Source organism: Amblyomma americanum, chromosome 10 (genome assembly GCF_052857255.1).
Source record: "Amblyomma americanum isolate KBUSLIRL-KWMA chromosome 10, ASM5285725v1, whole genome shotgun sequence".
NCBI lineage: Eukaryota > Metazoa > Arthropoda > Arachnida > Ixodida > Ixodidae > Amblyomma > Amblyomma americanum.
This window is the reverse complement of record NC_135506.1, coordinates 33,490,540-33,505,652: the sequence shown is the minus strand read 5'-3', so window position 1 is coordinate 33,505,652 and position 15,113 is coordinate 33,490,540. Positions and strand designations below refer to the sequence as shown.

General features: G+C 49.9%; 1 protein-coding gene and 1 non-coding gene across 2 annotated transcripts in view; one reads left to right on the top strand and one right to left on the bottom strand.

Moving 5' to 3' along the window:
• The window catches only part of LOC144107828 (uncharacterized), a 126,761-nt gene that overhangs the window by 46,520 nt on the left and 65,128 nt on the right, over nucleotides 1–15,113 (bottom strand). The window contains exon 2 of the mRNA XM_077641036.1: nucleotides 9,686–9,728. Within this exon, the coding sequence (XP_077497162.1) occupies nucleotides 9,686–9,728 (43 nt within the window). The remainder of the gene's footprint in view (nucleotides 1–9,685; nucleotides 9,729–15,113) is intronic.
• Nucleotides 8,447–8,518, top strand: TRNAS-ACU (transfer RNA serine (anticodon ACU)). Its single transcript has one exon. It is a non-coding gene; the product is annotated as a tRNA-Ser (tRNA).

The following is a 15,113-nucleotide window of genomic DNA, read 5'->3' as shown; positions in this document are numbered from 1 at the left end:
TGAAGCGTCTCGAGGTAGAGATGGAACGCGCTCGTAATGGAAGTCAGGCACACGGTGCAGGAGAACGGGTATCGTTCAAAATGACTGACCTGATGCGGCCGTTTAAGCTTGGAGAGGACATTGGTTTGTTCCTGGTTAACTTTGAGCGAACGTGCGAGAAGCAGGGGTTCTCTCGGGAAACGTGGCCACAGCGCTTGCTCACTTTGTTACCCGGCGAGGCGGCCGACGTAGTCGCTCGCTTGAAGAGAGAGGAGGCAGAGGATTTCGACCAAGTGAAATCGAGTCTGCTAAAAAAGTACAGGCTGTCAGCGGAGGCGTTCCGTCGGAAGTTTCGGGAAAATGAAAAAGGCAGAAATGAGTCATATACAGAGTTTGCCTACAGGCTTATGTCAAACATGCAGGAGTGGCTCAAAGAAGAGAAAGCGTTTGGTGACCACGAGAAAATTCTGCAGTGTTTCGGGCTGGAACAGTTTTATAGTCGGTTACCTGAGAACGTGCGGTATTGGGTCTTGGATAGGCCAGACGTTAGTACAGTGGCTAAAGCCGCCGAGCTAGCCGAGGAGTTTGTGACGCGTCGGGCTCGCGGAGCTAAGGACGGTCAAAAGGGTGAATTTGGCTCCAAGTCTGAGAGGCCGAAGTTCACACCCATGAGAGCAAGGGGGGACACGCGTAGTGCGGATGCGAGTGAAAGCAGTCCGACCGAACGTAAGGAGACGGCGGCAGCCGAAGCCGAACGCAGAAAGCGGTTCGAGGCGAGGCAAGCGCGCGTGTGTTATACGTGCCAGAAGCCGGGTCACTTTTCGGCGCAGTGTCCAGAAACAAAAACAAAAGTCGTGTTTTTGTCATTATGCAGCACGGACGAGAACATGAAGCTTCTCGAGCCTTACATGCGAGACTTCCTCGTGAACGGCAAAGAGTGCCGAGTGCTTCGTGATTCCGCAGCTACAATGGATGTAGTTCACCCCTCTTACGTAGAACCCGATATGTTCACGGGCGAGTGCGCATGGATCAAGCAAGCCGTGGAAGCTCACAGCGTGTGTCTGCCCGTAGCAAAAGTGGTTATTGAAGGACCTTTCGGAGCAATTGAGACGGAGGCCGCAGTGTCATCTATGCTGCCCCCCCAGTACCCGTACCTATTTTCGAACAGGTCCGATCACCTCCTGCGCGAGAAGGGGCTTTTGTTTGGTGAGGCTAGCGTTCAGGCCTTAACCAGATCGAGAGTTCGGGAGCTCGCTGCAAAGGCGGTAGTTGCGGGGCCGACGTTGTCGAGCAATGAGAAAGGGTCGGAGGCGCAGCAAGCTGATATTCAGAGCACGTCCGAACTGAATAAAATTGAGCCTGTAGCGCTGAAGGTACCAAGTACTGAAGAGGAAACGCCCGACACGGGAAAGTTAGAAGAGCTATCTGCAGATTTGCTCATCGCGCCTACGTCCGATGGACTTAATAGGTTGCTAAAAGTCAGCCGGTCGGCTTTGATAGCCGAGCAAAAAAAGGATGGCAGCCTAGAAAACATGCGCTGCAATGTCAAGGAAGGTATCGCCAAGAAAAATGTTCGTTTTGTGGAAAGAGGTGGGGTCTTGTACCGGAAGTATCTAGACCGCAGGGGAGTCGAATTCGATCAGCTGATCGTGCCTCAGTGCTACCGTCAGGATCTGTTGCGCTTGTCGCATGGCGGTTCGTGGTCCGGACACCTAGGAGTTAAGAAGACTAAGGACCGTCTCTTGCAAGAGTACTATTGGCCAGGGTGTTTTCGTGACGTAGAAACCTTTGTGAGGACATGTGACACCTGTCAGCGGGTTGGCAAACCAGGGGACAAATCGAGGGCGCCGTTGAAGTTGGTGCCTATCATTACGGAGCCTTTTAGACGGCTCGTTATTGATACAGTGGGACCTCTGCCGGTAACAGCCACGGGTTACAGACACATTTTGACTGTGATCTGCCCAGCGACAAAGTTCCCTGAAGCAGTGCCGCTTAAAGAACTCAGCTCAGTTGAGATAGTCAATGCACTACTGTCCATATTTGCGCGAGTTGGTTTTCCTGCGGAAATCCAGTCAGATCAGGGCACAGTGTTTACTAGCGCTTTGACGACAGCCTTTCTCGAAAGGTGTGGGGTAAAGCTGTTACACAGCTCAGTGTACCACCCACAGTCGAATTCCGTTGAGAAGCTCCACTCCGTCATGAAGCGCGTGTTGAGAGCATTGTGTTTTGAGCAACAAAGTGATTGGGAGCTGTGTCTGCCTGGGGTGATGTTTGCATTAAGGACCGCGCCGCATGCGGCTACGGGGTTTTCGCCAGCTGAGCTGGTGTACGGTCGCTCGCTGCGGTCTCCGCTTCGCATGCTTCGAGACTCGTGGGAAGGCAGGGGCGACGACCCAGTCGTGGTCGAGTACGTGCTTAGTCTCCTCGAACGCTTAAGAAGGGCACAGGAGTTGTCAGGTGAAGCAATGGCAAAGGCCCAGCAGAGGGCCAAGGTTTATTATGATCGGACAGCCAGGGCCCGTCGTTTTGAGGTGGGCGATGAGGTAATGGTATTGCGCACATCGCTAAAAAACAAACTCGACGTGCAGTGGGAGGGCCCAGCACGGATTGTTCAAAAACTGTCGGATGTTAACTACGTGGTGAGTCAGCCAGGAAAGCGGAAAGCACAGCAAGTTTACCACTGTAATCTGCTCAAACCCTATAGACAACGGGAAGCAGTGGTGTGTATGATGGTAAACGTTCCCGAAGAGCTTCCGGTCGAGCTTCCGGGACTAGGCTCAGTGACGAACAGGGAAGACACTGATCAGGTCATTAGTGACTTAATCATTAAAGCACCGCTGTCGCCTGAGCAGAAAACCGAACTACACCAACTCTTACAAGAGTTTCAAGGTCAGTTCTCTGAGAGGCCTGGTAGGACTTCTGTCCTTACTCATGATATAGAACTTACCTCCCCAGAGCCAGTACGATCCAAGGCGTACCGGGTGTCACCCCGCCAGCGCGATATTATGGAGGCTGAGGTAAAGAAAATGCTACAGCTCGGTGTTATTGAGGCGGGTGAGAGTGATTATACCTCCCCTTTGATTTTAGTTGAGGTACCGGGCAAGGAACCTCGTCCTTGCGTCGACTACCGCAGGCTTAATTCCATTACTAAGGATCAAATTTATCCGATCCCTAACATCGAGGAGCGCCTTGAGAAAGTTAGTAGCGCTCAGTTTATTTCCACCCTAGATCTTGTCAGGGGTTATTGGCAGGTTCCACTTACAGAAGAGGCTAGTAGGTATGCGGCGTTCATTTCACCAATGGGAACATTCCGTCCTAAAGTTTTGAGTTTTGGTTTGAAGAACGCGCCATACTGCTTTTCAAGCCTCATGGACAAAGTGTTGCGGGGACAGGAAGAATTCGCTTTACCGTATTTAGACGACGTAGCGATATTCTCCGCCTCCTGGTCTGAGCATATGGCACACTTGCGGGCAGTGCTAACCCGCCTGCGCGAAGCGGGCTTGACAGTCAAGGCTCCCAAGTGCCAATTAGCACAGGCCGAGGTTGTCTACCTCGGTCACGTGATTGGACAGGGTCGTCGCCGCCCCTCTGAAATAAAGGTGGCCGCTGTGCGAGACTTCCCGCAACCGCGCACGAAGACCGATATTCGGTCGTTCTTAGGTGTCGCCGGCTACTATCAGAGGTACATCCCCAGGTACTCCGATATCGCGGCTCCCCTGACGGATGCTCTAAGAAAAACAGAGCCCCAAACAGTCGTCTGGAGCGAGACAAAGGAAAGAGCTTTTAGCGCCTTAAAGAGCGCCCTAACAAGCCAGCCTGTGCTACGATCGCCAGACTACACAAAAGGGTTCGTTGTTCAGTGCGATGCTAGTGAGCGAGGCATGGGCGTTGTACTGTGCCAAAGGGACAATGGAGAAGTGGAACACCCCGTCCTGTATGCTAGTCGTAAGCTGACCTGTCGTGAGCAGGCGTACAGCGCCACTGAGAAAGAGTGTGCGTGTCTCGTGTGGGCCGTTCAGAAATTGTCATGCTACCTAGCCGGCTCGAGGTTTATCATTGAGACGGATCACTGCCCTCTCCAATGGCTGCAGACCATCTCTCCCAAAAATGGCCGCCTCCTGCGCTGGAGCCTCGCTTTGCAACAATATTCCTTTGAGGTGCGTTACAAAAAGGGGAGTCTCAACGGTAACGCCGATGGCTTAAGTCGAAGCCCCTAACGTAGGAATCCGCCTCAAAGTTGTTTGTTACTGAGTTTGTTACTGATGTTTTCTTCCTGAGGCAGGATTTTTAACATATTGCTTTTGTTTAGTGCTTCAAAGTGATTATGTGCTTTCTAGTGCAATTTTCCAATTTGTGGACGCGTTCTGAGTGCTGCTTGACTACTGTAAGGAACTAGGCAGTAGTATAAAAGGGGAAAGAGCCTGGCAGAGCTTAGTGAGGGTTGTCTCGTGCTTGCTGACTGAGCGGTTGCGTTTCGGCGTAGTTCTAACGCTTGCTGGGAACGAGCACAAAAATGGCAACTCTCCCGAAGTGACTTTGCAGTGTCCTATGTGATCCTGAACTCGAGAACGAGGCCTTCTCTGTGCGCTGCGCTCAAGCAACGTCGAGGGACGACCGGTTTCGATTACGAGCATCATCGAGCGACATCCCTCTGGACAGCGGATGCAGTCCCCTGACCATCGGGATCTCCTTCTCCCGGCGGGGCGGTCTGTTACGTTTCGCCTACAACGCGCGGTATAGCCGGCGCGGATGCAACGGACGCCGCGGCTTCGTTCATCGCGGCCGCAACGCCTTCCCGCCAAGCGCGTCCAGGCAGGTTTCAGTGCCACGTGTCGTCGTGCGTGCGTGTGTGTGTGTGTGTGTGCATGTTTTGCCCACGCTTGTCAAAGCGCGGCAGCCGGGGAGAGGATCTCCCCAACTGGGAGGCGAGGAGGTCTGACCGGCGCCGGCCTGGCGGACGCGCCCGTCACGCCTGAACATGTTCAAGCGTCGCCGTATCGGATGACTCTTCCCAAGCCGTTCCCTCTTGCCCTCGACTCCGAAGGTATAAAACGCCGCTGCCCCAGACGCCGAGAGAGACTTCGATTTCGCCCTTCGAGTAACGTGGTCGCCCTGACCGGCTGCTCTTTTGAGATGCCAGAATAAACAAGTTGTTCTGTTGCCAGTCGACTCATCCTTTGCCGGCACCTTCGGATGTTTCCAGCTTTGCCCCAGGCCGCCAGGCCAACGCTACCCTTGGGGCTTGCAACCCAGATGCAACACCATCTAGTAGCAGAGCTATCCGCTTCGCTTGAGGAACGCGTGGTCCACAGACTTTTTTGCCCCACTGTACACTGCTTCCCGATGTGTCCTGCCCGTCTTTATGCGCCATTCGCGTCCAATGGTTCAAGCTGACCTCCACAAACTTGAAAGGTAGTTCACCTCGAGACGACACTTAAGTATGTCAGCTTTTAACTCGTGCGACCGTGACCTCATAGCGTGCCGTGTGCAAAGCGTTTCCACAGCATTGGCCACAACACGTACACATTAGATGGTCTCATATCGGCGATTTCGAATAAGGAAGTAAACGTGAATCATTGTGTGCATTGACCTCTTCACGTATGTCGGTAGTCATGGACGTGTGGTGCAGGAACTTTGAGAATCGCTCAACATCGACCGCCATATTGAATTGGAGCTTCTTATACTACGCCCTATCCTATACTGCTCGTCTACGAGGATGACACCTCTTACGCGTAGTAAGATGACACTAGAGTTGAACACATCTCATACGATTGTGACGAAAGTAGAAGGCGCCGACCAAAAGAAAGGATGGGCTGACGTTTCGGCTCCCCCACGGGAGCCTTTTTCACAATGAGGAAAAACTTAGCTTCGTCGTTTATTTATGCAAGGCTCATGCGCCTTGTATAAATAAACGACGAAGCTACGTTATGCCTCATTGTGAACAAGGCTCCCGTGGGGGAGCCGAAACGTCATCCCATCCTTTCTTTTGGTCGGCGCCTTCTTCTTTCGTCATGTACCATCCCGACCAGACGGGTTTCCGTCAGACTCTAGACTTCATCGCATACGATTAATCGACAAATGAGCTCTATATGTGCATGTGTATATGGCGTCTATCTTCAACCCTTGGCATCCTTATATGTTGGGATATCTCATTACTACAGACATTTTTCTTGCGTCCCAAAAGTCCTCAACGGCTTTATGATTGAATGTTGCTCTTCGCTTACCTGTTTCATATCTTTTTTTTTTCAGCAAAACGTCCCGAATTTCCACTCGTGCTATGTTGACACATCAGTGGTGCGGACCGAGGCCTACCTCTTTAGGCTTCGTCTTACTGTTTCTGTGTCGAGCCCCGTCTCGCGCCGCCAAAGCAAGCATGCATTTTCTGTGCCAGCCGCGTGGCATTTTAACGACGCGCCGTGAGAACTCAAGGTTGCATAATCCCGCCAGCGCCCACTGCTAATCGCATGCGCAGACTCTTGCCGCGTAATGAGTTCGTGATGGAAACGGATTCGCCGCCGCTCCGAGCGCCCGAAGCTGTCGCGGTGGAAGAAAGTGCAGCGCCATCTATTTTGGCCCGAAAGAAGTATTTACCCCTCGAAAAACCTTGCGTCCCACTTCCTGAAGACAGAATGACCCACTGCCTCGCATTCGGAGGCAGAGGGAATCTATATAACTCAGGTAAAAAAGAAAAAGAAACGAAGAGATCGCAGATGGATCTATTAAGTATCGAATGTTGCGGCCACGACGGAAGAGGCTTGCATCCCGTTTTTAATGAGCCGGCGCCCGATCGCTATCGTCGGGTGATTTAGAAGACGCATTAGTGGGCGTTGGGACACTGGGCAAGTATGCCATATGCGTCGAATTATCCGATAACTCAAGCGCGAGACGCGCAGTGGTGCGCACATTCCTCTCTCTCTTTCTCTGTCTCGCCAAACTGCACATTATATGCGTTACTTCATCCTTCAAGGGCGTAGCCAGTCTACACGGTGCGCGCTTTGAAATTAAAGGTGAGAGGAGATCGGTTGCCGCGAGGCGGCAGCGCCCTCTCGCGCCTCGCTTCTTTCCGGCTCACCGAGTCGGGGAGAATTTAAACGCGATCGCACGCTCCGCATTTTCTCACTCGCTCCCTTCCGCGGAAGCCCGCCGTAGCCGCCGTCAAATTACACCTCTCTCGCTGCCCCCTGGGGGGCATTTCTGCGTATACGTACATGTCTTACACCACATGGGCTTCGCGGGAGAACGCCTCGACGCTCAAATTAGGCCGCATGATGCGGACACCATTCTTTCTGTAGGCCACTCTATAGCATAGGCTTTCCCTGTTGCGTTCCCCCCTTTTTGTGTTAATCTATGATGCGCAGTTCCTGGTTCTTTCTTTCTTTCTTTCTTTCTTTCTTTCTTTCTTAAAGGCACCCTCGAACTCTAGCGCCCCCTTGAGGACTGAGCCCGGCCCCGATTTCAAGGTCGTTCGGAGGCATTAAGGGAGTCGTTGGTGGAGCTCAGTGTGCAGGACTTTAAATGTGCATGCCGAAGCTAAGCCTTGTTTCGAAAGAAGCCACACCTACATACATGAGGGGGATCTGTGTGAGCGAGTTGTACGATACAACCACCGTATTCCGCACTACTACGCGTAGTCACTCGCAGCAGCCGAGGATGCGACGTCTCGTGATTTTGCCTATCAATACACGCACCGTAATGAAACCGTAATAAATAACTGGTACCAGTGATAAAAACTGTGATTACAACGTCGTAAATGAAGAATACAATGTTAATTTAAAGAAAACAAACAAACTAAGCAGCGCGTGTTCTGCCATTTCTTTGTTTATGGCTGCTACGCCGTTCAATATTCAGGTTGTGTCGTCTAGCTCAATGACAACAGCTGTTATCCCGCAAACTACTTTCTCCTGAGCCCGTTAGCTCGCTTATACAGGCGCGGACAGACGTAAACGATGCAGACTTGATCCTCTGTTCTAACTTCACTCACGTGTGTCCCTGTAAATTAAAGAGTCACAGAGTTCGCAAGCCACTGCATTAACAGTATACTGTCCTGGACTCTGCGGCGGGCAAAGCGCGAATGCATCCAGAGAAACTGCCCTGCTGCGTAGAAGTGGTGACGGCGGTTGTTGTCAATTGGAAGGGGTTTTGACGTACTGTTTGTAGATACAGTCGAGACGATTGCGATGACCATGCAGGTTTAGTTTCCTATACTGTTGCGAATGAACCGTTTTTTTTTTCTGTACTCCCTCACAGATACGCTGTCATAAAGCTGGGCGCCTGTGGCTACTCAAGTTTATAAAAAGTGACTAAACCCTTGTTTGCTTGTATTGCCAAGGTCAATCAGAGAGCAATCATGATTAATGAATGAGTCCCAGCTTTCTTACTTGGCTTGTATTTTTTTTCTCGGAACTCTCCCGAGTGACTGTGATGTCACGGGCTCCGAAATTAAGCTTCATTGCGACAACCGGGACCAGCCGCGGTGGCTCAGTGGTTAGAGCGCCCGACTACTGATCCGGAGTTTCCGGGTTCGAACCCGACCGCGGCGGCTGCGTTTTTATGCATGCAAAACGCTAAGGCGCCCGTATGCTGTGCGATGTCAGTTCACGTTAAAGATCCCCAGGTGGTCTAAATTATTCCGGAGCCCTCCACTAAGACACCTGATTTTTCCTATCTTATTTCACTTCCTCCTTTATCCCTTCCCTTACGGCGCGGTTCAGGTGTCCAACGATATATGAGACAGATACTGCGCCATTTCCTTTTCCCAAAAACCAATTATTATTATTATTATAACTTGTCACGCAATGCAGCATGTGCTGCGGTGCACACGACGAGAACTGCAGGCAGCCCTATAGCTCAAACTGAATGCCGAACACTCGTAGTACGGCGGCTTCACTTGCCGCCATATTACGAGTGCCGTGCATTGCGTTTAACCTCGGGCCCAAACTGACTACGTGTGGCGTTTCCTTGACGTCGTAGACACTAAAATCGCATAACGGACGAACTGGAACCTGTGGTCTTCCGAGTCGCGCTGCCACCTGTTCCGGAGCGCTGTATCCACCATTGATGAACCAGATGCTCCGTTCCTTCCGCTGTGGCCTCAAGAGTAACGAAAATACCCCGGAGTAACACGAGACAACAACGCATTTCGTCCCTGACGCCTGGCCACAATATATCCTGCTGCCTTTCTCGTACCCATCTCTCGATGATTGGAACTTAGAGGCGACCGAAAAATTGTTCGAGATAGGCGGAGTTCGGTTTAAGGGGAACCTTTCTTATACACTAGATGCACAGGGGATCGAAGCGTCAGTTCGGATGAACCGGAAGTTCGGATTAAGCGAGTTCGAATTAACGGAATGTCACCGTGCACAGAAACACTCGTCGGAGGCAGCTCTCAGCGAACGCACGTCGACGAACACGAAGCATTCACAACGAAGCACAGCTTCTCTGCAGGCTCCGTTCTGCGGAGGTTCAGCTCTGCGCGAGGCGTTAGGAGCGCCTCGAATAATAATAATAATAATAATAATAATAATAATAATAATAATAATAATAATAATAATAATAATAATAATAATAATAATAATAATAATAATAATAATAATAATAATTGGTTTTTGGGGAAAGGAAAGGTGCGGATTTTAACAACTTCACTTTTCACCAGGGCGCCATGTGCGCATTGAACGAGTATGTGCCCCCCTAATAGTTCCAGGCTCACCTGTTGGCGAGAACTCCGACACCTCCTGCTGCTTGTCCTGGCCCTGCGCAAAGCAAAATAAAAACAAAAACACATGTTAGGACCACGCATTGTTCCCTTAAATAATCAATAAAAATATCAGTCACCTCGATATTTTCCATGTCTTTATACCATGGCAGCATAGCAAGAAAGCAATGACGAGGCAGATATGCTCCTTGCGCAATGTTTAGCCGTTTTTCTTATTTTTTAAATTTCACGAGGTAGCTAAGATATTGCATCGCTTGTTTCTTGGCAAATGTAACCTTGAGAATGTGGCAGTGGAGATTACTGTAAATGCGTAAACAAAATTCACTCCGTCTGCATTGAAGCTGCAGGCAAGACGCTATTGTGCCTTGTAATAGTACATGTGTACTGTTTCCAATAATTGTTTCTAATCTTCTGCCGTGCATGTAATAAAGTTGTTATCTTCAGAAAATATTTCTGATTACTGGTGCTCTGTGTACTCACTACAGCCGATTTGCGGAGTGTTTCGTGTACTGGACAAGCGGGTAGTCACGCGGCCAACAATTGCAATGTTTTTGCCGCTAGTCCAACCTCTTTAAGGCGATTCTTGAATGCACAACCGAATGCGTGAAGTTCGTAATTAATAATAATAATAATAATAATAATAATAATAATAATAATAATAATAATAATAATAATAATAATAATAATAATTGGTTTTTGGGGAAAGGATATGGCGCAGTATCTGTCTCATATATCGTTGGACACCTGAACCGCGCCAGAAGGGAAGGGATAAAGGAGGGAGTGAAAGAACAAAGGAACAGAGAGGTGCTGTAGTGGAGGGCTCCGGCATAATTTCGACCACCTGGGGATCTTTAACGTGCACTGACATCGCACAGCACACGGGCGCCTTAGCGTTTTTCCTCCATAAAAACGCAGCCGCCGCGGTCGGGTTCGAGCCCGGGAACTCCGGATCAGTACCCGAGCGCCCTAATCACTGAGCCACCGCAGCGGGTCATAACTAGTAATTACACATTAGCATCCACCCGCTCGTAGCCGCACGGTTACGAAGGATAACTACACAGCTTTGTCAGGGCATTCGAAGTTGAAGCAAATTATGTCCTGGTCCATGATGATATCTCAATACTTTCTACTACATTTCCCAACGCTTGCGCAATAAAGATTTCTTTTGATTTGATTTAACTTCCTGGATTCAACAACTGTGTTCTTATTTCGTGCCGTCACTCCTGGGCCTCACTCTAGGCGCTTGATTTGTTCGAGAGAACTGGAACGGTGCCGAGTTTTGTTCCGGTTCTTTTTTATTTCACTCTTTGTCGAATACCCAATATGACACAAGGTACACAACTTACAACAAGGGTAAAATACGAACTAATTACGGCATGCAACAGCAATCATTTGTTATACCAGATTTTTTAAATCGCCACCCTGCCTTTACGACGTTAGTAAATCAATCATTTTCGTTAGCAGTCTTCAGAAAAAAGTTGAATGCTTATTTGTTGTCACTTTAGGAGAAATTTGACTTCCTAATTCACGTCCGGTTGCTTTGAATGCCTGCTGTATATATATTTTTTTTGTTAACCCTCCAAGGCCACTTTTTGTCAATGCCCGTATTATCTTTACCATTGTTCTCTGCTCTTTAATGATTGGTTTTTTTTGGGGGGAAAGGAAATGGCGCAGTATCTGTCTCATATATCGTTGGACACCTGAACCGCGCCGTAAGGGAAGGGATAAAGGAGGGAGTGAAAGAAGAAAGAGGTGCCGTAGTGGAGGGCTCCGGAACAATTTCGACCACCTGGGGATCTTTAACGTGCACTGACATCGCACAGCACACGGGCGCCTTAGCGTTTTTCCTCCATAAAAACGCAGCCGCCGCGGTCGGCTTCGAACCCGGGAACTCCTGATCAGTAGTCGAGCGCCCTAACCACTGAGCCACCGCGGCGGGTCTCTCTGCTCTTTAGTGCAGGTGTTGTGTGTATTGGGAGGCTGACACTCGTCAGGCATCCGTGCCTGTTTGTCAGCTTCTTAGACAGATGTGTACTTTTTCTTTGTACCTGTCTGCCTGAAATAAACATTCATTCATTCAAGCTCTCGTTCATATATTCAGCGGTACCTCCGTGCTTTCCTTGCGACGGCGACGCGAAAGTGGTCAGGTGCGCCACCGCTTTAATAATAATAATTGGTTTTCGGGGAAAGGAAATGGCGCAGTATCTGTCTCATATATCGTTGGACACCTGAACCGCGCCGTAAGGGAAGGGATAAAGGAGGGAGTGAAAGAAGAAAGGAAGAAGAGGTGCCGTAGTGGAGCGCTTCGGAATAATTTCGACCACATGGGGATCTTTAACGTGCACTGACATCGCACAGCACACGGGCGCCTTTGCGTTTTTCCTACGTAAAAACGCAGCCGCCGCGGTCGGGTTCGAACCCGGGCCACCGCTTTGTAAGCACCGGGTTTCGAGACACACGGCGCAAGGCACGGAACGCCATCGCGTCTGTGGCGCGGCGGCGACGGGCAGCGATGTGGGCCAGACCGGTAATTGGGTCGGGCACCCCCCCCCCCCCCCCGCCCTCTTTCCCCTTCCCTACACTCTCTCCTCCGGCTTTCTCTCAGCTCAGACGCACGTGAGAGCGATCGCGAATGCCTAAGCGAGGCGCGCTTTCACGATCTCCGCGCCGCCATCTCTGCTGCTGCTGGTGCCGACAGCTCAGCCGCCGTTGGAGGCTTGGCGTGTTACGCGAGCAGTAATAAAGCTCGGAATTTCCTCCGCATTCTCCTCCTCTAAATCTGTTCGCCTTCATTACCTACCCCGTCGTCAAAATGCGGCCTGGCTGTGCAATAACTACTTCTCGGAGCATTCTTTTTAAACTTCTCAGCTGGTATGAATTAACTGTTCTATTTCTGTTCTGTTTCCTTTGCCCATCGTTACTGGATGAGGCGCCTCGACGCGCGCTTCTTATCCACTAGTCACGGGGTACGGAACGTCACAAATTCCTTATAATATTTCCCAAACACTGCGAACGATTTGTGGGTGTAATTCGATAAGTGAAAACAAAAGTTACAAATGAAAATTGGTATTGAGGAAATTAAAGGCGCAGTCTCGCTTCTCGTTGGACACCTCAACTGCGCTGTAAGGGTGGGAGTGAAAGAGAGGAAGAAGTGCCGTAGAGGTCTCCTCAATAATATCGACCCCCTGGGGATCTTTACCATGCAATGGCATAATAATAATAATAATTGGTTTCTGGGGAAAGGAAATGACACAGCATCTGTCTCATATATCGTTGGACACCTGAACCGCGCCGTATGGGAAGGGATAAAGGAGGGAGTGAAAGAAGAAAGAGGTGCCGTAGTGGAGGGCTCCGGAATAATTTCGACTACCTGGGGATTTTTTACGTGCACTGACATCGCAAAGCACACGGTCGCCTTAGCCTATTGCCTCCATAAAAACGCAGCCGCGGCAGTCGGGTTCGAACCCGGCACGTCGTCTGCAGGGAAACTTTTTGCGTCGAGCGGATCGGAGGGATCAGTTGTCTAACAAGGCATTCTGTATGCCCAAATACTCTCGCGTAATGTCGTTCCTTACACGCACTCGCTCTCCCCATTCGCTTTCCTCTGCTACGCCCACACTGGTAATGACTGCCATTGGATGTGCCTCAGAAACACTGTGGGCTACGAGGGACGCAGTAGCGTGGGCTCCGGATTAATTTCAGCCGCGTGCCACTCTGAAACTAAGCGCACCTGGGCCGGGCGCAAATCAAAACCGCGACTTCGGCCTCGGCCCCGCCGCGGTGGCTCAGTGGTTTAGCACTCGGCTACTGATCCGGAGTTCCCGGGTTCGAACCCGATCGCGGCCGCTGCGTTTCGATGGAGGCAAAACGCTAGGGCGCCGGTGTACTGCGCTATGTCAGTGCACGTTAAGGATCCCCAGGTAGTCGAAATTATTCCGGAGCCCTCCACTTTTATTTCTTTCACTCCCACCTTTATCCCTTCCCTTACGGCGCAGTTCAGGTGTCCAAAGATATACGAGACAGATACTGCGCGATTTCCTTTCCCCAAAACCAATTATTACTACTATTGTTATTATTATTATTATTATTATTATTATTATTATTATTATTATTATTATTATTATTATTATTATTATTATTATTATTATTATTATTATTATTATTCGGGCTCGGCACTGCGACGCCATAGCTACCTAGGCATAGCGGCGGGCTTCGTGACACTGAACTCCATGTTACGAGCAGGGGTACACCTAAACACGAATAAGCTATATACGGGAGTAAAAACGGAGTGGGCTGTCCACAAATAGACTCCTTTTTCGGGGTAGAGTATGTTTCCCAAGTCCCGGATTATACTTCGATCACTAAATATATACCGAATGCTTACTCTTGGAAACGAAGGCATATTCCCATTGAAACATAGCTATAGTAACGTGGGGCAGTTAGCGATAGGACTAGGCTTTTAAATGCGCCACCGGAGGTCTTAGGGGTAAGCAAGCAGAGGAGATTAAAACCTCGGCTAAAATCTTCGTAACTGGTGGGAGTTCGCTTGTTTAGGAAAAAGTAAAAGAAAGAATCTGTTTCCGTCGCTATCCGTAGGTATTCCGTATTGTTAGAGATGACAGTCTACTCCGTGACTTGGGAAGCGTGCCCTGCCCTTAAAAGGGAGTGCTCTAAAGGACCCTTTAAGCATCCCGTTTTACTCACATATAGGCTAATTCGTGCTTAGAATGTATGCCAAACGTGTAATGGAGAGAGGAGTAATGCGGAAAAAAAAAACGAGCCTTTTTCTTTTCGAAGCTGCAAGCCTAATAAATTGGGGCCAGTTTTCCTGCCATTCATTATGTCTGCCTAGCACTGCGTTATAACATACCTGAAACTTAATTAGCTTCTTTCTTGCTGACGGTGGCGGGGAGTGGCAACTTCACACACGAGTTGCGGCATGCAACGGCGTCGTTGACAGGGCGGCGAAGAAACTGGCCCAACGCTTTCTTTGTTACGACGTCGCACTTAACGGGCTGCCCTAATAACAAACGGCCGACACATATTTTACTGCATACTTCAACTCTCTCCTCCAGTTTCGGTCAGCCAGCCTTTTCCTTCGGTCCACCCTGCGTGTGCGTGTGTGTTGGCCGGCGATAAATCTGCCCATAGTTTAGTGTATCCACTCGCGGTCGTGCTTCTGCAACGAGCGCCCCCCCCCCCCCCCCCCCTTGTCGCTGGGCCTTTTTTTTTGTTCTCAAAACCTAGAGCACGCGCTTTAATCGCTTGTGACGTGTCTTGAGACGTTGTTATACAGGGCCGCTGGACAAGACAGCGCGGTGAACCAAGCTCGCTCGTGAAGGAGTAAAAAAAGAAGCAAATAAATAAATAAATAAGAGATAGGAGAAGAGAGCGAACGGATAAGAAAGAGAGAGAGAGAGAG